Genomic DNA, 26,908 nt, shown 5'->3' with positions numbered 1-26,908 from the left:
TTCTGATAATTACCTTTGATTTTTTAGCAGTTCTATTCATAGAAGGTTTTTGTGTGTTATTCTTATGCTGAAGATTAGGTTTGGATTCATTTTACATGTTTACATGTATTGTAAATACCATCTTGACTTTTATTGTCTACTGGTTGACTGAGATTTTTGCCCATTTGTCGTAGTATTGCCACTGCATCAAACATTAATGTCTTTAAAGGGCTCCGGTGGGCAACCTTTAGGCCGGAAACCAACCTACCCTCTGCCGCCTCCCAAAAAACCTGTGCCAGCCAGACCAGCACCGCCGCCGTATGGTAAGTTTCAAGTATAAGTGTGTGCACGCATGTGTGTAATGGAATTAATCTACCTTTTATTTAGTGTTTCTACAGTGTGGTGTGATTAATTTAAACAATTAATTTTAATATTGTATAATCATATGCAGTATATAATTGTATTTTCATTAAAGCAGTATATCACGAATAAAAGCTCTAAGTAATTATTGAAAAAGCACAAAACTCTAGGACAATCTCAGAGATTTGGAGACTGGCATAGCTGCATATTACTGCACTGTGCACTTTGATAGTGCTACCGTTGTTCACAAGTTGTTACCTTATCAAAAATTTAACTAGATGCACCAGTTTACCCTGTTTTCCCCTGACCCGGAATGTACTCAGCCAACACACGAATGTTGGCATCCATTTGAGTTAATCTAATCTTTGATACTGTACCACAGGGGCGTCCAATCCTATCCGCAAACGCCAAATGTGGCTGCAGGTTTTCATTCCATCAAACAAGAGCACTTCAGTCAGTTGGTCTCAGTCTTTAAACACCTGTACATGTGTACGTTTTGTTGGAATAAAAATAAAATTTAAAAATGGACAAAAGTACATTGCAGTTCTAAAACCTTTGTAACAGCTGTCTTGAGACCTGAATTTTACACTGCGTAAGCAAAATCTGTTTGGGATTAGTCCAAATGGTTTAAGGTGATTCAGTGTCTGATGATTTAGTTCACACAGTGCTAATTGATGGGATATAAGCTTCCATCACTCCTTACCTACACTACTGTTCAGAAGTTTAGAATCACTGTTCAAAAGTTTGTTTTTAATAATACAAAACTGATTTGGTTTTCCATAAATGGATAAAATAAATTTACCAGGCTAGTCCTGTGCATTTTTGTAGATTCAATGCAATTAGTAGGAAGTTCAGAAGCTGTTAAATTAATACATGAATAAAATAGTGTGTCCAGAATGATAAACAGATCTGTAGATGAAATGAAATGTTGAATAAAACCTCTTAAAACTTTTAACAGTAGTGTACAATAGTTCCTCATAGAAAACCCCATTTAAGACACGTGGCAAACTGAAATGTAATTAACTGCTTCAGCCCTTTTCAGGCACTCGTTTCTTGGCCCACATCTGCGATCAGAGATTTCCCAAAAGTCAAGCAAGCACAGCATCACGACAGGCCTTGATACACTCCACCAGCTGATGCTTCACTTAGTCTGATAGCTGAAAGTAAAAGCACTTCCCCTTTTAAAGGTATCTAGCATCTGCACATCAGTGCACACAGCAGAGCGACTGTGCAGCTCAGATAAGCTTGTGTGTGTATGTCAGTAATGTACTGATAGTGTAGCAACTTCATGGAAAATGAAAAGCCTGTTGGCAGCATGTGGTTGTGGAGGTTACATTCTTGATGTTTGTCAAGATCTAATCAGATTATAGATTTTAGAAGACCAACTGAAGGTGATCATAAAGCACAGGTCATCTAATACATTCTGAGGCAAGAAGATGGCTCTGTTCGAAATAGCCTGGTACTCAATGCTTGAGTATTGGTTGTGCCCAATTATACGCAGTATGTGACCTAGAATGTTTAAAATTCGATTCATGTGAGTCAAAGCTGAGTCTCTGGGGTGAGAGTCAGATTCAAATCTCAAGTCTCTGGGGTATCCAGTGGGTCAAGTCTTGACTCTGGGGCAAGCCTCAAGTCTTTGGGGTATGCATGCGAGTCAAGTCTCGAGTCTCTGGGCTGTTGCTCGAGTCTTGAGTCTCTGGGGTATGCATGCGAGTCAAGTGTCGAGTCTCTGGGGTACACGTGCGAGTCAAGTCTCGAGTCTCTGGGCTGTTACTCGAGTCTTGAGTCTCTGGGGTGCAAGTTGAGTCTTGAGTCTCTTGAGTCTGAGTCTAGTCTGGAGTCTCTGGGTTGCAAGGTCTCTGGGCTGTCGCTTGAGTATGGAGTCTGTGAGGTATGCATGTAATTCAGGTCTCGAGTCTCTGGAGTATGCGTGCGAGCCGAGTCTCAAATCTCGAGGATATGCATGTGAGTCAAGTCTTGAGTCTCTGGGGTGCAAGTTGAGTGTCGACTCTCTGGGCCTTGAGTCCGAGTCAAGTCTTAAGTCTCTGGATGTGAGTCTTAGTCGACCTGTGAGTCTCTGGGTTTAAGTCCAAGTCGACCCTTGAGTCTCTGTGGTGGGAATCGAGTCTTAAGTTTCTGGGATGCGAGTCTAAGACAGTTGTCGACTCTTTGGGAAGTTTCTTGAGTCTCTGGACTATGCGCGCAAGTCAGGCTGTGAGTCTCTGGGGTGTGTCGAGTTTCGAGTCTCTGGGGTATGCGTGTGAGTCTCTGGTGGGGCAAGGCAAATCAAGACCTGTGTCTGGGATTTGAGTCCGAGTAAGTCTTGAGTCTCTGGGGTGCCAGTCGAGACTGAAGTCTCAGGGGGGCGAGTCGAGACGTAAGTTTCTGGAGTGCGAGTCGAGACTCAAGTCTCTGGGGTTCGAGTCCAAACTGAGTCTTAAGAGTCTAAGGTTTGAGTTGAGTCTCGAGTCTTTGGGCTATGCATGCGAGTCAGGTCTCAAGTCTGTGGGGTGTGAGTGGAGTCTCGAGTCTCTGGGGTTTGAGTCCAAGTTAAGGCTTAGGCTTTGCGTCCAAGCTGAACTTGTACTCGCACCATAGAAATGTACTTTATTTAATGTTATTATAATTGATTATAGTTGATCTGCACTTTCAGTCAGCACTTTCAGATCACTGAATCTTTTAACAACCTTAGTGCCACTATTGTGCAGCACCCCCAGAGAAACTTGGGGTGAAACGTTTTGCTAGAGAGGAAGGGCAGGACACTAGAAACTGCAGCATTTTTGTTCTTAGTCAGCATGCTTGGTGCTCCACCCAAAGTTTGCACTGGCATCCTTTTGGGTGACAACCCAATGAGCCACAACCTTAACCTTGTGACCTGTGAGCACTAACAAGGAGGTGTGTGTGAGTGGTTTCTTTAATGTGTTTGTGTTTGTGGTCCTGCTCACTAGCCCTGTGAGTTCAACCTGTTGACCTTCAACCCTCAATATGAGTGCAAACTGAGCCTTCATATTAATACGGCAGAAAGTGGCTCTCCTTGAAGAGCATCCAGCTGTTTCATTCTGAACAAAGTGCCAGGTGCCATTTCCCTTTTTAAACCAGGCGGGACGGCCCCTTAGAACCTTGGTTTAGGCAACTGATCATACCACAAACCCAAAAGGGAATACAAGTAAACTCAAGTATAGGTGAAAGCATGTCTATATACTACAGCAGTCAAAAGTCTGGACCTCACTGAATGTATTTTTTTGTAATCTTAAAGACACTTGAATCTAATGCTTAAATGCTTGAAATATATAACTAAAATAAAAAATAGCCATTCCTGAATTGATTGCTGTATTTAAATTGAAATTTGTAGTAGTCTTTTTTAATGCCCCCTCCCCCCCAAACAAGTAATTTTCAGCTGCCAGTAAGGTCATTTGTGAAGTTTTTTCCAGCCTTTTGGAGAAGCATTCCAAGAGTGTCCTCCTGAAGCTAAAGGAGAGAATACCAAGAGTAAAACTGCCTTAAGGTAAAAGGGGGCTAATTTGACAAAATCTAAAATATAGTTTGATTTTTTTTGGTTACCTCCTAATTCCTTGTTATTTCATAGTGTTAATATCTTCAGTATTATTCTAAGGGATTCACTGTTATGGGATATGCCAGTGCTGATATGTGATGTTTTCATGTTTTTCAGGAATAGGAAAAAAAAGCATATATTTAACAGCAAGTTACACAGAAGCCTCAACAACTAAATATCAGTTTTTTTCAGTATTTACCATGTCCACTCTTTGCCTTTATTACAGCTTCCATTCTTTTTGGAATTTTTGATATTTTTCCACACCTCCAAAGTTCAGTCTTTAAAGTTGGTTGCATTTTCTGTTTCTTACAATCCAAATAATGAACTGACTTTCCTATTCCTTATGCAAAGATTGTCTTAAGTCTAATCTTCTCAAAAAATACAAACCCAATTTTAAAAAATGTTGGGACAGTAGTGAAATGCAGAAACAGAAAGCAGTGATTTATAAATCTGCTTTGATCTGCATTTAAATAAAATGAAACAGTACAACTCAAACCAAGAAAGACCTAGTCCTTTATGAGCAAGGATTGGTGAAGACACGCCACTTTGCCAAAAGTGCATCAGCAAAAAATGCAGCAGTTTTAAAATAATGTACCTCATCCAGGAATTTTAACAGTGCATAATATCAAAAGATTCAGGGAATCTCGAGAAAGACGAGGAAAAATCACAAATGAATGCCCGTGACCTTTGGCCCCTCAGGCAGCACTGCATTAAAACTCTGCATGTTTCTGTGATGGGTATCACACATGAGCTCAGGAATACTTTGACAAACCATTTGTCAATAAACACAATCTGTCACTGCATCCACAGATGAAAGCTAAGACTGTGCTATGCTCAGTGGGAGTCATACAATGTCCAGAAACGCTGCCGACTTCTCATGGCTTGAGCTCATCTGAAATGGACTGAGGCACATTGTAAATGTGTACTGTGGTCTGATGAATTAACTTTTCAGATTGTTTATGGAAATAATTACCTTAGGTTCTCTGGGCCAAAGAAAAATAGGACCATGGGAGGGTATTAGTGGGTAACCTGCACATCTGTGAAAGCACTATTAATGCTGAACACATTTTGGAGCAACATATGCTGCCTATTAGATGCTAAAAGATGATCTTTTTTAGGGAGGCCCATGCGTATTTCAACATAACATTACTAAGCCACATTTTGCACGTGTTACAACAGCATGGCTGCGTAATCAGAGAGTGCGGGTGATGGACTGGCCCACTGCAGTCCAGACCTGTCTCATTGAAAACATGTGTCTTATTAAGCTCCAAATATGACAACAAAGGCCCTGTGTGGCTGCACAGCTCATGTACAGAAGAGTGAAAAAATGTCCAAGTCCCAAACTGGATCGGTTGGTGTCTTCAGTCCCCAGATGTTTATTAAGTGTTATTAAAAGGGAAGCAGTAGGGTGCAGATGCAGTGTTCGATTAAATTGTTGGATATCTTGATGACAATATGAGAAGTGATAAATTATTATTGAAATAAAGTGCCTCTGACTGCCTCGCACACTTAAAACACAATATTGGTTTGTTCGAACAATCCTAATGTTTCATGCATTTTACAGGCTTGTTAGCCTAATGGTTAAGTTACTCGTTCCCCATGCAGGGAAGCATTTATTAGGCTTCTAACTGTTTGTGCTGGCAATGATATGACGTCTTTCTGGTGCCACATGTATGAGGCAATTTGATCTGCTCTGTCATCGCAGCTTTTAGCTTTTAACTTTGGAAACTCATATTGCAATAAAGATAAAAAAATAAAATAAAATTTACGTGCAGCCCTAACGAGCACAGTGGTAAACAGGCTCCTGTCCCAACTTTTTTGGAATGTTTTGCATCTGATCTAAAATGAGAGTATACTTACAACAAACAGTGAAGTTCATGAGGTAAAGCATCACATATCTTTTTTGTGCTGTTTTCAGTTAGTTTCAGTTAGTCAGAAGAGTAAAAGTGGCAGTAGGATGCACAAAAGGTAAAGAGTGAACAAATGAAATACTGATAGATTTGAATTGTTGGATTAGCGCAGGAGCCCAGCGTCGCCTGAATGTTCTGCTCATCTGAAGTACAAAAAAAACGATTATCGGTTTAAATATTTGTCAAATAAGCACCCCAGCCCCTCCTTGAAGAGATACTGCAAATACTGTATTGTTATAAACAAAAGCTGATGTAATGCTCTTCTGCGTCATGAAAGAAGCAGTAGTATTGTCTTTTTTTTACTGGTTTGACCTTCCATGCATGTGTTTACAGTGCTGGGAGCAATGTATTATGTTGTTTGATGTATGTGGGACAGAGGCCGTGTTCACTGGGTTGTTTTTGCTTGTTTTCGTGTTGTCAGTGTAGACATGGGTGGGGTCACAGCAGTGCTCTGCTGTTATCAGAGAGTCGGAGGAAACGAGGAGATGGAGTAGGAGAGTGAGAAAGAAAGAGAGAGGCTGAGAGTGTGAGAGTTTGACCGACGTGCACACTTCACACCCTCCAGAGCAGCGCGCGATGTGAATTTCCCACGGCTGGCTAAAAGCGTCCATGCCAGCATACGCTCCCTCCCTCTCTCTCTGTGCTTTCTATTTCCTCTCTTACTTTCAGTAAATAACGCCCCTTTTATCATATACTGTTTTGGTCGTGAGAAAACGGAGGTCGTCCCTCGAACACCCTGAAACGGCTCTCTTCTGACCTTTTGCACTCACCCTGCATTCTTAGGTGATATTTGGCACTGATGCTTTACCTTCCTTCAGAATACTTCAGAACATGTCAACACCCCAGGTTCTTCCTCAGAAAAGTTAATGTTGATTTCAGTTCATTGACCTGTGCAAGTTTTCTTTTTTAGCATCTACTACGCTGTGTGTACCGCAAAGCCTGCGGCCCAACAAGCTTTTGTTGTGTTTGTCAACAGTTGCTTTGGTGGCTCAAGGGCGTTGTAATTGGTATTGAAAGTTTGTTGCATTTGCAGAAATGAAACCGTTGCTCTGGTTTTGGTACACCGCAACCAGCCTTTTAATAAACTCCAAGACCTTAACTCAGTTCAGCATGTTATTCAAGGGTCACGTAAATGCACAGGGCAAATTAACAATGATTTATCCTGATTTTATGTAGGAGTTTTTTTAGGGATGTAAATATAAGATGTTTTTGGGGAATGGTTGAATGCATCAGGATATTTCATTTAAATACAGCATGATATGATTGATTATTTTGGTACATTTCTGAATTGTTTAAAATAAATTACCCAAATGTGACTGGAGGAACTATTTTTACAGTAGTGGAGTATAAACATGTGGAATATTTTTGTCACTTTTCATTTGAAAATAGCCTTAAAAAATAGTGCATTCTTTACTAAATAATGTTATAGATTATAGTCACAATGCGTCACTTTTATACCCATGGTCATGTTTGAGGCCCTGTATTAATGTTGCTAATGGAGCTACCTGCCACAATGTGTTTTTGTTGTAATGGTAATGGCTGTTCTCTCTGAACTGTTCTAGGCACAAGTTCAGCAGGAGCTCATAAAGGGCTTGCTGCTCGTAGCCAAGCATTCACTGCCCCCCACGTTCGAAAGCCACACGACTCTTTCTCCTTGTCCCAGTCCAATAGATCTGCCGTAACTGCGTCTTCTGCGTTTGCAGACTTTAGAGCTGTAAGTTGAGTCCAGTTGTTCATCCAGCTTAGCACCAAGCGTCTTGTGTTTATTGTGCTCTTTTTGTAGCTTTTGCGTCGTTTCGTTTGTACTGTAGCTGCAGCCGTCTTGCTGTCTGTTGCTTGTGTTTCATTGTAGCTATAGTTCTAGCATGTTCTTCTTCTGCTCTGCTTGTTGTAACCCTCATTTCTTTTTTTTTTTCTTTTTTTAAATAGCCCACACCCTAACAGACCCCACTAGTCCTAAACGTCCTGTTGTGCTTGTCCAGTTTGTAACCCTGCATTCAGCCCACCATTGCATATCTCTGGCTTTGTCTCATGAGCTGTCCCTTGATTGTAGGTAAAGGATGTGAAACCACCCAAATGTTTCCATGAAATCAGAGTACTAGAGGCTTCATCTAATTCTTACCTGGTGAACATCAGTGGACTGGAGTGGAGTCAGACGCGTGTGTTTGGTTTGATTGGTCCATCTGGGTAGAAGATATTAATGTTTCCCAAATACAGTTTTGATGTACAGGATGTCAAAAGTTAGGAACCACCTAAATATCTATAAGACGCTTAATGTTGGATTACACTTCAGATACACCGATCAGGCATAACATTATGACCACCTCCTTGTTTCTACGCTCATTGTCCATTTTATCATCTCCACTTACTATATAGATGCACTTTGTAGTTCTACAATTACAGACTGTAGTCCATCTGTTTCTCTGCATACTTTGTTAGCCCCCTTTTACCCTGTTCTTCAGTGGTCAGGACCCCCATGGACTCTGACAGAGCAGGTACTATTTGGGTAGTGGATCATTCTCAGCCCTGCAGTAACACTGACGTGGTGGTAGTGTGTTAGTGTGTGTTGTGCGGGTACGAGTGGATCAAACACAGCAGTGCTGCTGGAGTTTTTAAACATTGTGTCCACTCACTGTCCACTCTATTAGACACTCCTACCTTGTCAGTCCACCTTGTAGATGTAAAGTCAGAGACAGAAGCTCATCTGCTGCTGAACAGTTTGTGTTGGTCATCCTCTAGTCCTTCATCAGTGGTCACAGGACGCTGCCCACAGGATGTTGTTGGCAGGATATTTTTGGTTGGTGGACTATTCTCAGTCCAGCAGTGACATTGAGGTATTTAAAAACTCCAGCAGCACTGCTGTGTCTGATCCACTCGTACCAGCACAACACACACTAACACACTACCACCACGTCAGTGTTACTGCAGGGCTGAGAATGATCCACCATCCAAATAGTACCTGCTCTGTCAGGGTCCATGGAGGTCCTGACCACTGAAGAATACAGATACAGATACTACAGTCTGTAATTGTAGAACTACAAAGTGCACCTATATAGTAAGTGGAGTTGATAAAATGGACAATGAGCGTAGAAACAAGGAGGTGGTCATAATGTTATTTGTATTAATTTTAATGTAAGTGTTTTTCTGAACAAATAAATGCTCCCTGGCTGGATAAATATTTATTTTTAATTTTCTCAGGTGTCTATATGTTTTACCCAGTGCTGTATATTCTATATACAAACCACTGTGCCCTCTCCTCTGTGGGAGCTTGACTCGAAGACCTCTGGTTGACGCCTAGGTCAGGATGAGTGGGAGGTTTAACCAGTGCACTTCCTGTTTTCAAGCTCGTATTAGTGAGTGAACGCTCATATCCGACTGTGCCACCTCTGTGTTTTCTCAATTCTGTTTTTAAACGTCTTCCCTAGATATGTGTATTGAAACAGTTCATTCAACTGTTTTGTGGATAATGAATCAGCATTAGAGATGGGAACGTTCGCCGTATCGAATATGTTTCTGTAGGCATATTTTATTGGATGTTTGAAAGAGTGCAATAGAGCAAAATTGCTGGGTGAAGCTTTTGAGATTTGCTTATTTCTTTTGATGCAGTAATAATAACGATATTACATTTTATTTATATAACATTTTTTATTTTTGTTTCAAAATCTCAAAGTCTTTTACCCAGGAAGATGAGCAGAACGTTGGAAAGCTAAAGTAAAGGTCTAAATGTAATTGCAGCACAATAACATACAATGGAGAAAGAAAAAGACAGATACAGATGCTAGGCACATGTATGACTCATTTGAATAGCCATGCATGGTTGCTTATGTAACATTTTAATGTCTAATGGACCAAAGTATGATTTAAAAGGACCCAAGTGTGATTTAGTCATGCAACAGTCATATTAAAATTATTATTTAGTCATGCGAGAGTCATGTTACCTCTAATGTCAAAACATCACGTCCTTATCAGTGTGTCTAGCTCATAGCTCAAGCTTTTGCATGCTATTGTTTTAATGTGTGAAGCCTTTGCATGTGTTTGCACATTGGTTGTGTCGTCCTGTGTGGCATGCATCTTGCTTTGTGTTGTTTGTTTAGTGTTGTTTACTCTAGAACTGTTATAATGTGTCTCTCTCCCAGGCCCTGAACACTTGAAGGTAAGGCAGTACGAGGGTTTGGTGACCACAACTGAGCTCTCTGCATGTGTGTGTGTGTGGTGTGTTAACCGCAGTGAGCACCTACTCCACCCAGTGAACACTCAAAATCCGCTTCTCTCAGCCCTCAATCTGAAAACAGATTTTTTTTTTTTCAGTTCACACAGTCACAAATCAAAGATATGAGCACTGGAGAAAGGCTGTTTTGCCATTGGTAGATCTAAGACTCTTGCCTCTAACCACAGCTGTCAAACCTGCCATGACCAATAGATGTTTCTTGTTCGCCCTGGTGATTATTATGAAGTTCTATAATCTGAATGAACATATCTGTAAAGATCTAATAAGATATCTGTAAAAATCTCATGTGGATGTTTAGGTTAAGGTTGAGTTCACCCATCATTTAAACATGACTTGCCTCTTATAGACAAGTTTAGAACAACTTCATCCAGTGGATTGAAATATGAGCTTGATTGATGGGTTCTGAGGCTGAGCTTGTGTGGTCATATGTACTGTTCAGATGGGATTATTTCATGGGGAGGTGTTCTAATATAATCATTATGGACATTCCTAAATGAGTTTAGTCCTGTTCATATCTGCCAGACTCCCATTTCACTGTTCTACCTCAAATGTGCGACATTAAAACGCCAAATGCATTGCTGTCAAAATAAATGCGTTAACATTTTTTAACACTCAGCACATTTTGCCCCCTTCCAGCCATCCATAGTTCCACCCTGAAGCCCAACAAATTTCAGCAAAAACAAATATGATTAATCATGATTAACTAAACGAATTAATGCAGTTAATCACAATAACATTTTTTAATCGTGAGCGGCAATGTTGACTTCTGGCTGTAGATTCTGAAGCTAATGACAGAACACATTGCATTCCCTTATGACAGCTAGGTACGTGGTTAGGAGAAGCTAAATTACGTATAAATTAAGTAGCTTTTCTACTTTTGAGCAGCCTTTTTTTGGGTTTTACAGCAGTGAATAAATTGAATGGCCACTACCATCTCTACTGTAATTTATATAGAAATTACTCATCCCATGTGAATTGAGCGTAAACAATGCAACAATGCAGAGATCTTATGGTAAAGTTATGTTGCCCCACCTCCCCATGTTAAATTCATCTCCTCCAAATAGTACTGTAGAGAGTGTAACTGTGGTAGAGCCCACAAAGTCTTTGTGGACCACAGGATAAAGTCCGGGTCTAAAATTTAGTGCTGCGAGTTGGGGTTTAGGTCCATTACATTCCTGAATGGCCATAAATCACTGATTTCATGTTTGGTGACCAATCTGAGTCGCATGATTTTTGTAAATCACGTGTAGTACATTCTTTGTGGTGATTTAAAGTCACTTTAATTCCATCACCTTATAAATGCACCTCTGATATGAAAATAGAGTAAATAATTTGAATGAGATGGAGGTTTAAATCTAAATCATGCACAAGCTTTGTGTTTGGGTGGTAGCACAATTGATGTTTCTCGAGTTGCTGAAAAGAATCACTTTGTGGAATGAACACGTCCAGAGTTTGAGATCATGTCGGCATAATTAATGAATTAAACTGATTCGAACTACTAAATTTGATTCTCCAGATAGCTTTAATTCTGATCAGTTGGATCCACAACCACAATATTTCACACCTCTTTTTTTTTTTTCTCTCTTAGTTCGGAAATGAGGTAGAGCAGCTGGAGTGGGCCAAGCGAGAGAGCAAGAGGGAGGAGGAGGAGCGTCTGAGGAGGCTCCGCCTTCAAGAACAGCAGGATCTGGAGTTGGCTCTCGCTCTCAGCAGGGCTGACATGTCTAGGACATGAGATGAGTCTACACTCCGTCCTGCACATCAGCGCCCAACACTGCAAAAAAGCTGCCACTTCCTCTGATGCTAAATACTGTCCTGCTACTACTACTACTGAAATTCTCAGAGTGCAGCCTTCCCCTGAACTTTGACTTGTATGTCGCTCAGTAGTTTCTGCTGCTAAAAAACACTACCCTAATCTGCCTTAGACCCAGTCAAATCCAACAGCCAAAATTCCATATTGTGATTATACTGCTACGTATCACAGTTGCAATGTGAGTTACAGTATGTCAAAAACATATTAGAGTTGATTGCCCTGACTGACATTACTTATTTTATTGGGTTATGCAGATGCCTTGGTTCATAAAAAAACACACACAGAAATCATCTGGAGCATTTCAGGTTGGTCCAGATGCTCACAGCACAAAATAAAACATTTAGTGATTGGATCCAAGGCTCATTTAAGCCTTCAGTGATATATAAGTACTGCAATACTGATACCAACAAATATATTGCGCTGGGGGTGGGCGATGTGGCAAAAATATATCACAATACGTTTTCTGAATTATGTACTTATATATGTTCATTTCACATACTGTGCTACCTTAAAGGGGAATTCCACAGATTTTTCGAAATTTCTACAAAATTTAATCCTTGAGAGGTAAACGAAGTCATTTGGAGTTGTTTGATGTGATGTGGTTTGTTGTAGAGAAGCATTCTATTTACTGTCCAAAGCACACGTGTCAGGCTCCAATCCTCACAGGCCACAACACTGCAGACTTCAGCCAACTGCCTCATTAAACACTCCTGATTCAGCTCATCAGCTAATTAGCAAGGCCTTTATCAGCTGAATTCAGAGCGTTAGATGAAAGCAAACGCTAATCTCTGCAGCACTTTGGCCCAGAAGGTCCCCAGTTTGACATGCCTGATCTAAAGCTACATGACTTTTTATATGTAACATTGATAATGGTAAAATAATGGAAAAACCAATCGTAAAGCAATGTCTCAGGCACTGAGCAATGCATTTCTAACCATTTCATGTAGTAACTGTCTGTGAGAGAGCTTTTAGAAGAAATAAATACGTTAGACATCAGGTTCCTATCGCCACCACTGTGAACCATTCTGATTCTGCAAGTTTCTTAAGAATGGAGCGTTTCATATCAAACCACTCTTAATGACTGTTTGTGTCTTAATGATTTACTTATGCAAAAAAAATTCACAGTGTTCAGTGTTCAAGTACTGACAATATCCATGACATTCCAAGAAAACATGTTGTGACATAATGTAACAATTGCTAATGAATCTTTAACAATATCAGCACATTTCTCACCCCCATGTTGTGCAGCCATAGTTACCTTCCAGGTGCCTTCCAGAATGCGCTGCCGTATGCCTTAAATTAAATTTCAGATGAGAGACACCTATGCTTGCCTTTAAATACTGTGCATAGTATCAGGTTCATGGCTGCATCCGTAACAGGCACCATCCAAAAAATATTGCAGAGATAACAAACCACACATGCATACGTTTCTCACCAGATTTTTATCTAATATGCTTCACAAGGGGTTCACACAGCTTTTATGACATTGCTGCACTCAGAATCTCTGGCAAAAATGACCAGTGTTAGCTTTCCACTTGAAGACCAAATGCTGTATGTCTCTACATGTGTGGCCTCTTTCTCCTCTCCATTCTCCTTACCCCTACCATACAGAGTCCCTATTACAGTTGGGTGTAAATACAGGGTTGATGAAGGTCTCTGAGTGCACTATATTTCATGCATCATACATCCCACATACAAAGCCTGCTGTTCTTTAAACAGAGAGAAACTTAGATTAGAAGGATCCCTTCATAGAACAGAGTTCATAAATCAGTGCTTCCATTTTTAACAGCATGGCTTACAGTTGCATTCAACCAAAGTACTGTCCTGATGTTTCTCAGCAGCCAAAGAACGATATATACTCATCCCATAAGCTTATGAGAAATAAGAAAGGCTGTAGGGTCTTGTAAATGACGTGCATTATTTGAGCAGTTACTCAGTTAGCAACTAGCTATACATATCATCACTGCCCAAAAAAACAAATATCTCCACAGTGGTAATTTTAAGTAAAGAATGTTTTTTGCGCTCCTGGGTGTAAGTTAAAATAGAGATTTTAGCAATTAAGCCTTAAGGCATGAAATTTTGTGTGCTCAAATGATGTAAGGGGAAAAAAAAATCGCAAAAAATTGAGATACTTTGGACAGTGACGATATACTATGTATAGACCCCTGAGAATAGGTCATCATTTTGTAGTTTGCCATTAGCATCCAGAGACACCCTGGGTCCAAGCAATTTTTTTCTGTGGGAAAAATATATGGCGTTTTCCAAAATCGCCCTTCACACTGTCTGGTTAACAGACAAGGTCCAAAGCTGATATATGTTGTTCTGCATGCATGTCCCCCTAAATATCACTGTCAATTGAATTACAAGGTTGTTGACTGTCCTCTTGTTAGCGAATTCCACTAATTTTTCAAAATGTCTGCCTAATTAAGTTGTTAAAACAAAGTCAGTCAGAGTGGTCTGATGTGAAATGCATCATTGTAGAGAAACTTGGTGAGTCAGGAGTGTTCACAGTGGTGGTGGTAGGAATCAGACATGTGAAGCGGTTAATAAATCTAAAAGCTACATCACAGAAAATTATTACGAGAAATGGTGATGAACACGCTGCCTGATGCCTGAGACATTGTTTTGTGAAGATTTTGGCCTAAAACCTCATGGTAGAGAGGTACACGCAGGGTGTTGGAAGTCAAAATAGTCTCTAAAGAAAACCTATTTTTACCACCAATTTCGGTTCACTGGATAGTAATAAGTAGTGAATAGTAAATAAAATGGCTATTTTTGCGTTGTAGACGTTACCCCTGGTTCAGGCCTTGCCGGGGGGGCACTGCCCTACTAACCAGTCGGCATGCTTAAGTGCCTTTGGCAGTAGTAGGCTGCTATTTGAGTAGCTGGTGTTATATTGTACTTTTGATTTTAGCCTTGCCTTCATGTAATCTAGTAATGTTAATGAAATGTGCAGGAGTGTTAGCTTGCTTGTAGCATGTATGTAGCAATATTGACTCCTTAATGACCTTGTAATTAAGAGAACAGTGACATTCAGGGGGAAAATGCACACAGGACAGTATGCATTGTGTGCACTTTGGGGCATTTTTGTTTACCACAGGGTGCGATGGGGCAATTTTCGGCAGAACCGCCACCAACTACAAAATGATGCACAACCTCAGAAGTCTTTTAGATACCTAAAAACATTACTCCTCCTGTGTATGCTTTGTCCAAAACTCAGAAACAGGCATTTTGACGTTTTTAATTCATTTGTAATGAGATGTGCACTAGACATTTGCATGCAACGTCTTCTCATTTAAATCTTTCAAGCTGAGAAAGACTGAATAATACAGTAAATATTTCAAATATTTAAAGCGGTGGTTCTCAGTTTATGGGGACTCCATGCACTGCACATTAGTGTTTTCCCTGCTCAAATGCACCTGACTCAGGTGTGAAGGGCTTGCTAATTGCCTAAGGAGTTAAAGCAGGTGTGCTAGAACAGGGAGAATGCTGGTAGGCATGTGCGAACGGCAAATGAAGGCTAGTGTGGCTGCTTAGCATGATATCATTCTTAGCTTACAATGGTTGGTAGCCACATTAGCATGCATTAAATAGCTGCCTTAAGGTCATTAGTAAACGAACAATCTCTGTGCTCATTCTCTAATGTCTGCCAAGTTACCTTCCTCGCACAGGTAAAAACTTCAGACCAAGTAACAGCACATAAACCATTGGAACTGGACTCCGAGTGGGAAAGTTTTGTTAAGTTTTCAGAGTATTTAAATGTGGTTAGTTGTTGGAATGTTAGCTTTTCATGATGGTATGGTAATGAAATTTGTTGAATTGTAAAATTAGAATGAACTTGAATTACTGTGGAGGTTTTATTATGGTTTTAGGATGTTCTGTAATGGCCTTATACTGTATATGGTGTTACATTTTTATGTCTTATATTTATTACACTTCTTATGTACAACACTACCTTTACATATTTTACATAATATATCTATATGGCAGACATTTACTTATTTATACTTTTGTTTGGTGTAGAATTAATCACTGAGATTGCTCTGCTTTTGTGAATTTCCCATATTTCATAACAAATAATGAATTGGTGAAAATGGATTATATTTGCATAGCTTTGACATTAAACTCAAATAATCAGTCTAATTTCTTTCCAATTAAAGTGTATTCCTCAGTGTTTGTTGGACGGGTGGGGTTGCTGTTGGGGTTAGGTGTTGATTTTAGTATTCAACACATCTTTGACTTGCTTAGCAACGGATACCAAGTTATTAAGCAGATGAAATCATTACCTGTGCAAAATCAGCGAGTTTGACGGATTTATGCTGTATTACTTGTATACTTTGTTAAAGCTTATAACAAAAGTAATACAATAATTATATAATGTTATATAATACTATATATTATATTAATACATAATATAATATATAGTTATAATACAAAAATATCACTTACTCTCAGTCCATGCAGTCTATGAAAATTAAGCTGCAAAACAGTCAGTTTTGAGTTCATTGTTTTTGTGATGCTATGACTAACCAACACATTTACATATAGAACAAGTCAGCATTCTGACACTTTAACAAAGAACTTGAGTCCAAGTGGATAGCCAGTAGTGCTGCACTGGTACAACAGGATTTTATAGTAAATCTGTGAGTTATTTGAGGGTTATTTAACTTGGAGAAACATAAAACAGTGATCTTGTGATGAAATATTACTCAGATAGTGTGTACCTCTAAGTATTCACTGTTTTTTCAAACTGCTATTATTGATGTTGTTATTGTTGTAGATATTATCAAGGCTGTATGCTACTCAGGCTGTTATGATCTAAGTTGGCTGTTATGTTTACACTGATCCTCCCAGGTTGATAGCTTCACGACTTTGTGTAGTTCATTTCTGACATAAACACAAACAGGCCACACGTTTCATTGCCATGTTAAAAGAACAAACATTAAGGGTGTTTTTCCACTGCACATTCAAAAACAAGAACTGATCCAAACCAGAATAAGCACAACTTACGGTTGTAGTTGTAGTTAAATGCTAACGTTTCTGTGACTGTGGCTTTATTAACTAGCCAGCTAATGGTAGCAGCTGTTTAAAAGGCTGCTTGCATCACCATATATGCTTATTATATCCTAAATTTTCTCCTCGTCTGATGCCTTATAATTTTACACAGAGTTTAGATTCATATGGGAGTCAGAGGAAGAACAGTATTACACAGTATTACAGTAGGGGAGGCCAAGCATTGCTACTTAAACGTTCATTTCTGGAGTAGTGGAGTAGTAGTGAACTAGTGGAGTAATTGAATTTGTTAATGTACATGTTTGTTTTTGAATTGCTTTGTGAAGCTGTCAAGTTGCATGGAAATTATGTTGCAGGCAACTCGCAGCCTGCAACTAGTTGCAAGAAGGTTTTAATGTGAAAAGCCAAGCTAATAGTTCTTGGTAACTATCTTCACCTAGAAGAGTGAAGAGTTCCCTAAATTGCGATTGGCTTGGTGAATGTTACCAAAGACAGAGGATCTCTCAGTGGGATTAATACTGCTTAGCAGCTCTACTTGCTTTTGAAAGCTGGAAAATTGGAAAAGCCTAAAATCTGTTATGTGCTTGCATATATACGACATCTTACTGCGTTGCTCAAACACAGCAAAATATTACCCTTATCACCCATACAGTTAAATTGAGCAGCTTCCACACTGTTTGAATGAAATTTATCCATCCAAAAGTCTAGCCAATGTTAATGTTTGCAAACATTCTGATTTGCTTTTTATCCACCTAATCAGAATAATTTAACCCTGACCATTCATGCTGAAGTAATATGAAGTATTTCAGCCTTTGAGGGGCTTAAGAGGTAAAATACAAGGCAAAATGTATGATATGGGTCCTTTAATCATAAAATTGTATGTGCGGACTTTGATGGGACTCTTACGTGCAGGAGTCTTCCCTAAATCTTTTCCCAAGTTATTATTGTAGTCTTCATCATTATGCCTGTAATTGTGCCTCTTAAACCTGCTGTCTGTATGACTCCTCCACTATTACACTGAGTGTCTCTGTTGGATCCCTCAAACAAAAGACATTTTCTGAGAAGTTCTCCATTTTCTGTTATTCTTGGACTGCTGTGAGTTGCCCTGGTTTAGTCACTATGATACAGCACTAACTGTATGTGAGCTGTAGGCGGCTAATTTTCTTCTTTAGTGTTTCCTTCTTGCAGGCAAGACAAAAGGCTCCTGCTTTTTGGAACCACTTTAGCTTCAGTCATGCACAGGATTGAGTTCTGCCCTATAATTAATGCATTATTAATCATCATCTACAGATTGAGTCAGGGTGCCAGGCTTCTTCGGATTTAGCCGTAGTGCGTTCACAGTTCATGTAAGGTCACAGGTAGTGTTCCACAGGTCGTGGGTTTGAATTTAAGAGTGCTTGTGCGTTATAACTGAAGCATCACCCACAATTGAGATGAGGTAAGTACCTTTTAGAGAGCCACACTTTTGTAAAGAAGATAGTTATTATGCCATCACTTCACTGTGAGTCATAGGCCACCTTCTCCTTTGTTTCTCCCAATTTAGCTTACCTAAAAATTTAGGTTAGCTAAAGACCATGCAGCATGACTGAGCACTTCAGCACATTCAGGGAATAATGCTAATTGCTGTAGCTTTCGGCATGATGATGCAGGTGCTTCACTCGCACAGCACGTGGCATAGCTTTCCACTGAGAGCACCAGTGATGTTGTCTGGTGGGTATGCTGTGGCTAACTGACCTGATCAGAGTTGATGCTGGGGTGGGTGTTGCTTTCCCAAGCTTCCTCTCTTTTTAAAGCAGTTTGTAGTTTGAATTGATTAGAAATTAATGTTATATTTCGAGATGGAACTGTTAAACAAAGCAGTGGTGCCTTCCAGTGAGAGTCTTTTTTTTTTCTCAACTCTTTCTTTACATCAGACTTTTTTTTTTTTGTTTCAGGCCACATTCAAAAAGAGTTTATTCTGTTGTATAACTAAAGACAGGTTGGGTTAACAAGATGTCTCCTTTACCTCAGGCCTAATGCAGAATAGGTGTTTCTGTTTTCTGTTCATTCCATTGAGTCAAAGCAGACTAGAACAAGGGCTGCCATCATGGTTAGCAAGATTAGTCTAGCCAGCACATATCTAGCAACATATCTAAAGCACTTAGCTAAAGTACCCTCAATCCATTAACCTTATATTCATGGTGTAACTGCAAATAATGCTGTTTGTCATTTCCTTGTACCCTATTGGTAATTATTTTTAAGTTTCTGTTGACAATCGTTATAAGTTAATGAACATCAATAAAATGAAAGGAGACAGCTTAGTTATACCCTGCAAGGCTAATTTAAATAGCTAATTATGGAAAGCAACACGCAACTGTATTGTTATCTGATTTATATTATTCTTCTTTTTATTATTCTTATTTTTCTGCTGCATTTTTGCTGTGTAACTTGTCTCGCAGCTTTTGAGACATCAACGCCGTTCCAACTCCAGATTGTCTGATTGTTTGATTCATGCGTGTATACAGCTTTTTGACCAGATGTTTTCATGTAGCAAAGGAATTTTATGAATTTTTTTCCCATAGGAATGAATGGAGTAACAAAAATTGCATGACAATCTACTGTACTTCTGCTTGACTGAAAGACACCGGTTCACATATACTATCTTAGCAACTACCTGTGATACCATAGCAACCGCTTAGCAACACCATAGCAACCACCTGTGGTACTTTAGCAACCACCTTGGATACCACAGCAGCAAGCTAGCAGGAAGTGAGAACCATTTAAGCTGTGCAACCACTCTGTGTTTCCTTCAGGAAATGCACATTCCTAGTTAAGAAATGTTCATTTTTTCTTTCCTTTTTTTTCTCATGTCCAAGTTTTACGTGCGATTGTAGTAATGACCAAATACGTGAGCCTCTGCGCAGTCCTAATGGTTCCTAATGGGTGTACAGCTTATATCTGTGTATCACGTAGACAACCTTTTTGGAGAACATAGTACTTGGAACCCAGAAACATGGATGGCGGTAGTGTACTTATTGCAATGTATCAGAAATATCGTCTTTACAAGATAAGCACACTTGCATGCCACCACAAGTTCGCAAACGCAAAAAGCTTAATCTCTGACAACAGTAAACAAAAATAAATATAAACACAAACAGTAGACCATGGAAGCAAAGAGTTGTTTTCTAGGACATTTCAATGGGGGAACATGGGCCCTGGGGAACATACAGCCCTGAAGCACAGGGCCTGCTTTCAGTGAGCAAATAAAGGGCCCTAGGAACGTAGGGATGACCCCTGGATGGCTTCATGTCATGCAACAGAGGACCCTTTGCTAAATACTGGTGTAGGAACATAAGGAAATAAGGGGTCGTTTGTGACTTGGTATGAAGTGGTAACAACAACTGTGGTCTTCACTCAATGCATGTTATTTCATCATGACACAAATAGGACTTGAACCTGAATCTCAACTTTGAGGCATCTGCTCTGAGAATGAATTGCAAATCAGGGTTATGTGCTACAGGCTTATCCTCAGGTCTGCTTAAAATATGCCCTTTCTTTTCTGTTAAGCCACACAAGATGTGTATAATAACCTACAGAGAAAGGAGCAGGTGCTGCAGTCTCCTGTGAACGCTCTTGTATCCAGTTATTGTTGTTTTACTGTATCCGTTGGTAAGTTGAGCTTAGGCTGAATAGGTCGAAAATGAATACATCTTGGAAAGACAGATCTAAGTGTGAAATAATTTAGCAGCTGCATGAGTTTGTGGTTTGGTATGTCAATTACACCCATTTGAAATAACAGGAAATTCCTTGAGTGAGTTTTTATTTACTAAAGGTCGGTGAAGGACTTCAATTATAGATTCTTAGTAACGAGGACAAGCGATCAGCAGAGCAAGGCTCAGGTGACACAGAAATACAGGTCGGAATTCTTGTCTCATTTTTGTGTTATTCTTTGTCTGTCAGTGACGCCCCTCTCTCCTAAGCGGCCACATGTGTGGCTAATTTAAAGGACTTCTCACCAGACATGCTCAGCCACATTCTTGTATAGTTTTTTTCAATTTAGCTCAAGTGTCAAGTGGGCTGATAAAGGCTGTCTTTTGAGATTACTGAAGAACTTCATGTTTTCATTCTGAACACATTTGTGATGGTCGTGTTTGTCAGAACAGCCTTCTGGCCATGTCTGTATGAGTTCTCTTAGGTTTAAAGATGACTCACCGTTTTTGGCCTCTTTGTCTTCTATCAGTGTTTATTGTGTGTTTATGGAACTGGTAAAAAAGTGGTCATGTTGATTTTCTTTCAGTCTTTTTTGCCATTTCTTTAAACTTTTTCTTCTGAGTTAATATATTAATGATAAAAGACTCACCACTGCTTCCAAGTTGCTTTATCTCACAGTGATAGTGTCCATTTTAATATAATTTAACTCAAAACCACATCAGTACTACAGTCTACACTCTTAACAAAGATGGTTCTTTTAGTAAAGAGAGTGGTTCTATATAGAACCATGAACACTCACAGAACCATTTGTATGATTAAAGTGTTCTTTGCATGGTGAAATCGCTCTTCAGATTGATGTTGTATATGGTTCTATATAGAGCTTTTTTGAAAAGGGTTCGTCTATTGTTACGATGTCAAGCTTGTAACAATAGAAGAACCATTTTTGGGACGATGAAGAACCGTTTTCAAAAAGGTGCTATATAGAACCATATAGAACCTTTTTGTAAAGGGTTATATTTAGCACTAAAAAGGGTTCTTCTATTGTTACGATGTCAAGCTTGTAACAATAGAAGAACCATTTTTGGTGCTCTATAGAACCCTTTTTGAAAAGGTGCTATATAGAACCATACAGAACTTTTTTGAAAAGGGTTCTATTTAGCACCAAAAAAGTGCTCTTGTAGTGTTATGATGTCAAGCTTGTAACAATGGAAGAATCCTTTTGAAACAGTTCTATATTTAACCACAGAACCTTTCTGAAAAGGGTTCTAAATAGCATGTTCTTCTATTGTTACGATGTCAAGCTTGTAACAATAGAAGGAACTATTTGGTGCTATATAGACCCCTTTTCAAAAAGGTGCTATAAATAACGATACAGAACTATCTGAAATAGGTTCTATTTAGCACCAAAAAGCGTTCATCTATTGTCACAATGTCAAACTTGTGACAAAAGAAGAACCCTTTTTGGTGCTATGTAGAACACTTCTCAGAAAGGTTCTGTATAGAAACTTATACAACACATTCTCCATCAAACTGAAGCACGCAAATGGTATATAGAACCATTGTTTTTACTAAAGGACCCTTGAAGAACTATCTTTTTTTTAAGTGTGTACGTTAGCAGAATCTGGGGGCTTTTTTTTAAGCCTATTTAAATGCGTAGCCCACTCATAACATAACTCAATTTAGATTTAGAGGACCTTAAAAAAAATGAGAAGCTTATATTGTTGGTCATGCGTGGTTTGGTAGTAGAAGTTACTATCCTCAGAACAGAAAAAGTGAAATGAGACTTCTACTTTTACACCTCGCTAGTTTGCTAATAATAGTCTGCCTTGCATTTCTTCTTTTTTCTCATGTGAGAATTTGCCTTGACCATCATTGAGCATGACCCCGTTTTCACAAGTATGGTACTTCACGCAACCAAAACGCCTGGACAGTTTCAGAGAACTGAAGAGCTTCTAGTGGAGAACTCAGGTTTGGATGTTTTCATGCGGTTTTTATGCACATTGTGCTACATTTGTAAAAATAAATAAATAAATAAAGGTTTCTAAATGGTTCTTGGCTTGAACTAAAGGTTCTGCGAAAAGCTTTCATTGGTGTAAGATCTTTTTAGTATGTGGGAGTTCTTTAACCTCCATTAAAAGGTTCTTTAAGGAACAAGTGGTTCTTCTGTAGCATTGCTCCAAAGCACCCCTTTTTAGCAAGAGTAAGTAATAAATGTTTTGGTTGTGCTAATTCCTGGCTATGAAGGGTTATAAGTGGACGTCAACTTTGAAATGGACAGATTTTTGAATTCCATCAGCAGTTAAGACACTTAGACGTCTGTCTCAACAAGCCACCATCAAAGGCTTCTCTAAATGTGCCATCTTTAAGCTTTATCCCTGCAGTGCTGGGATCTTCAGCGTGGAGCTCAGCGCCCCTCCGTCCAGACATATCTAAATTCTCTCTCTGTAATTATGTAAATGTAATGTTTGTATTTATAGGCAGAAGCCGCAGGCTGCGGGCCGCATCTCGCTGCAGCTGGAAAGCATCTTGGCCTGAACTATAATACCCGACTCCATAAGCCTGAGTGGGGGTTCAGGAATAGCAGCTTCGTACCCTTGACTTAACCAAATGCCGTGTAATGGCCCATGGTTACTGTGACCAGCTTGTGTGCTTCAGCTTGAGTTTCTGGGGACTTCGTTTTCCAAAGCAACTTCAAAGTAGCCCATAATAAGAGGCTGGTGTAGTGTGCTGAGCTTTAATATGTGAGGTTTTTTTTTAGAGGAGGAACTTTCTCCACAGGTTCAGAAGAACATGAAAAGTCAGAAAGATGCACATGGCAACAGGAATATAGTCAAATTTAGTTTAATATGTACAATAAATACAGTACTTACAATATAAAACGTCTGTACATAAATCTTAGAAAAAAAACTCAGGACATCTAGCCCTGGTATATGTGCTAGTGTACAATGGGGCCTGAACAGGTTATTGTACCTTCATGATACAATACGTTGGAATAAAAAAAAATGCATTTCCATAAAACAATGGCTGAGAATGTATCACAAAATACATTACAGTTCTGATCATTCGAAACAATTTGGAGGCAGTTTTAAAAGCAAAACATTGTCATTTGTGCATACTCCATATGCATATACACATACAGGCTACAAGGTTTTTCTTTTCAGCTTTGCTTCTTTCTTTTCCAAGTTTTGCTAGTCGTCAGGCTTGCACTCATCTGGCAGCGCGTCCGTCATTATAAAGGCACTGTTTTTAACTTACACATTATTTCCTGTTTCAACTTAGCTATATTTAGGACCAGCCCTGCAGGTTGGTGTTTGCCCCCAAAACAGTTCATATGGCCTTTAAAAACGGCTCTGTGGATCCGTAGTACCAGCTACATTGTTACAAAAGTATAAGAACAATATAAATCTTTATCGAAAACAGTCTTTTGGTCTTTTACAAGGTACTTAAATAAGGCAGTAATGATGCTTTTGGTAATTTGTACGTTGCTCTGTCTCTCTCTCTCACATGTGCCTCTTCATGTGCAGGGCCAGGTGGTCAGACCTGGAGAAGGCGCGCTCGCACAGGTGGCACTGGAAGGGCCGGTGGCCTGTGTGCTTGCGGAAGTGGCGGGTCAGCTCGTCGGAGCGGGCAAACTTCCACCCGCAGCCTTCCCAGTTGCAGTGGTAAGGTTTCTCACCTGTTAGAGGAAAAGAAAAAAAAGCACATTTAGATTAAACCAAATTGCGGGATTGGACAGGCAGTAAGCAACATAATAGCCAGCATGGCTATGGCAGCCTACGTGCAGAAAAAAATGACCAGTGTTGAATGAACACATACAGTGTTGAGGTCACTCTTACAGCACTTATTACTATACAGCTGGACAGTACCTACTACATATATAGATAGTAAATAAGTACTGTAGGTAAAGTGTTCATTCAACAGATTTGTAACTAGACCCAATCTTTCTGTCTTAAAGTTTTAATCCTTTAAACTGCAGGCTTATCATGTAGTTCTTAATCTTAGGTCTTATTATCTAGTAACTACTATAAATGATTAGATGCCTACTAAGAAAAGCTATGTAAAGTGTAGTTATGACAGTAAGAAGAGGAAGTTCAAGGGGTTCAAAGAAAGTCACCTACCAGTATGAGTTCGGTGATGTGCTTTGAGATGGGAACTCTTGGTGTACGTCTTGCCGCAGCCAGCGAACGTGCAGGTGTGCGTGGCAGCACGTTTCCTGGGCCAGGCACGTCTCCCTCGCTTGGGCTTGGCCTCCAGCAGCTCGAGGGGCGAGGACGGGGGTGTGAGCAGTGCTCCATGCCCTTGGCTCCTCTGCAGGCTGAGGCCGTCTTCGAATGGAACAAACTGCTGCTGCTGCGGCTGTGTGTAGGGCGGCGGCACGCACTGAGGGTAAGCAGGCTGGTAATAGCTCTGTGGAAACATGCTGTGGCACAGCCGAGCCTGGCCATGAGCCCGGTCGTCCGGGCTGAGCGGCGGGGTCATGCTGCCGGCCGCCTGCGGGGAAACGGCCAGCCTGGGTTGCTCAAAGGCCATCATGCAGGACACGTCGCCCTCCTGCTTGACTCTCCGGCAGCTCTGGGGCACCATGCCCATCACCGGCCCGTAGCCATCAGCAGATGGCTCCACTTTGATGTTGTCTACAAAGTCCTGTCTGGGGAATCCGGTCGTGGTGGCAACGAAACGTCCCTGGATGGCCACTGGATTGCTGCTGGCCGTGCCGTACGAGCCATCCACCTCACAGCGCAGCAGCTCTGCCATAAGGCTGTTGGAGTAGGGCGGAGGCGGCGAGCAGTGCTCCGTGGGTACAGGCTGGTACAAGCTGCAAGGCTCTACCGCCGCCGCAGGGTTGTACTCCAAAGCCGTGCTCTCCGGGCCGCTCGTGTTGGCCAGAATAAACTCCAGATCCAGGTAATTGCTCAGATCTTCGTCGTCCTTTGCACCACGACAAGCGTCCGTGGTTTGTATCCCGTTGAACGCGGGGCACGTGGGTGCGAGAGGTGCCTCCGTCTTCCACTTCTGCAAAAAAACAGAGCGAAGACGCGTTTAGTTTTGGGAGCTCTTACAGCCAGACATGGAGAGTAACTAGTTACTCAATTTACATTTACTCAGTTTCAGTTGTGGTTTACGCGTTTGCAGGCTACTTCTGAGGGTTCTCCACAGACAACGCAATTTTGACGCATTTACGCTTTTCTGGGAATTTTTAAACGTGCGTATTTTTTTCAAATTTACCTCTCATGTACATTCGTAAGGAAATAAATCTGCCTTTTCCTCGGTTCCATTTTAGACGTTCACTTTTAAACGCAATTACTGTAAATAATTACTTTTTTAGGATTTCGTTTCGTTCTGCTCTGCTGATGAAGGCACCTGCTTTGCTGCTGCTGCTGCTCACACCTCACTTTCGAGCTTTAGCGGTTTATTTTAGACCCAAAATAAGAAGAATAGCGACTAACAAACTCCACTTTCTTTGCTGGTAGGTGCAGGTTATACGAAATTCCACTGCAGTTCTAAGGTTAAGCAGGTACTTCAGGAGAACCGAGGACTTCTACTCCAAACAGAACCTTCCTTTTCTTTCCTCAGCACTTTAAGTAAACTTTTAGTAACAGCACTTTTCCTTCAGGATAAGATTTAGCCGCTTTGCTAGTGTTCTCTCGTTCTCGCAGAGTCTGTAAATAAAGAAAGCAGAAGTGTAAAAGTTCACTTACGTTTTCCCAGAGTTTCTCCTTCTGGTGGGCGAATGTGGAGATGGAGGGTAAAATGGTTGCAGGTAAAGCCATTTTTTCCTCCGAAAAGTCGAGGTTCAGTCGCAACAACAACAGCAAAAATAAGGAAAGTCTTTCAGGTTATTGCAACCGTGAGTCGCCTCTCGCGACTGAAGAACCGAACGCGTCTCGTGTCACTCCTCTCTCTCTCTCTCTCCCATGCAACTCTGATCCGGAGCTCGTGCACCGCCGAGTTTTCTCTCCTCTTTTCCCTCCTCAGGGTCCTCCTACCGAGAGAACACCGGACCAATTGTGCTCGCAGAGGAAACGGCGTTCAGGATGGAGGTAGAGTTTCGTCCCCCCCACCACCTAAAATAGCCGCTATATAAAGAGCTTGACAAGCCTGAAGCGCGAGCCTCTCCACTGTAGAGCGTGCACAGTGACGCGAGTGCACACAATATAGCCGCTCCGGAGCGAAGCCCCGCCCACCGACGGGTGCGGATAAGCCCAGCCCCCTGCCCTGGGATTGGCTGATGGGAGCTCGAGCGCCTCTGGCAGAAACAACACAGAAAGACAACTGCTGTAGTTAATGTTACAGCAGTTACAGTTATTACAGTAACAGTCAGCCTAGAATAGGGCGCTAATAGAGGCTGGACTGCACGACAT

General features: G+C 40.6%; 2 protein-coding genes across 5 annotated transcripts in view; one reads left to right on the top strand and one right to left on the bottom strand.

Moving 5' to 3' along the window:
• The window catches only part of eps15l1b (epidermal growth factor receptor pathway substrate 15-like 1b), a 44,673-nt gene extending 28,687 nt beyond the window's left edge, over positions 1 to 15,986 (top strand). Inside the window, exons 22-24 of one of the 4 annotated variants that reach the window (XM_036555803.1) lie at positions 209 to 302; positions 9,939 to 9,955; positions 11,619 to 15,986. In XM_036555803.1, coding sequence (XP_036411696.1) covers positions 209 to 302; positions 9,939 to 9,955; positions 11,619 to 11,765 — 258 coding nt within the window. In that variant the 3' untranslated portion in view covers positions 11,766 to 15,986. Of the gene's footprint in view, positions 1 to 208; positions 303 to 7,364; positions 7,517 to 9,938 lie in introns of all 4 variants that reach the window. The other 3 variants (XM_036555800.1, XM_036555804.1, XM_036555802.1) reach the window with 3 other exon arrangements.
• A 7,385-nt stretch (positions 15,987 to 23,371) lies between these two features.
• Positions 23,372 to 26,692, bottom strand: klf2b (Kruppel-like factor 2b). The gene is made up of 3 exons (XM_036556525.1): positions 26,246 to 26,692; positions 24,665 to 25,559; positions 23,372 to 24,222 (listed from the first exon to the last, which is right to left on the bottom strand). The coding sequence occupies exons 1-3, from the start codon at positions 26,315 to 26,317 to the stop codon at positions 24,047 to 24,049; spliced, it is 1,143 nt and encodes a 380-aa protein (XP_036412418.1). The 5' UTR covers positions 26,318 to 26,692; the 3' UTR covers positions 23,372 to 24,046.
• Positions 26,693 to 26,908: the final 216 nt, after the last annotated feature.

Source organism: Colossoma macropomum, unplaced genomic scaffold (assembly GCF_904425465.1).
Source record: "Colossoma macropomum unplaced genomic scaffold, Colossoma_macropomum, whole genome shotgun sequence".
Lineage (NCBI taxonomy): Eukaryota > Metazoa > Chordata > Actinopteri > Characiformes > Serrasalmidae > Colossoma > Colossoma macropomum.
The sequence above is the reverse complement of the archived record's forward strand: the minus strand, read 5'-3'. Positions and strand labels throughout refer to the sequence as shown.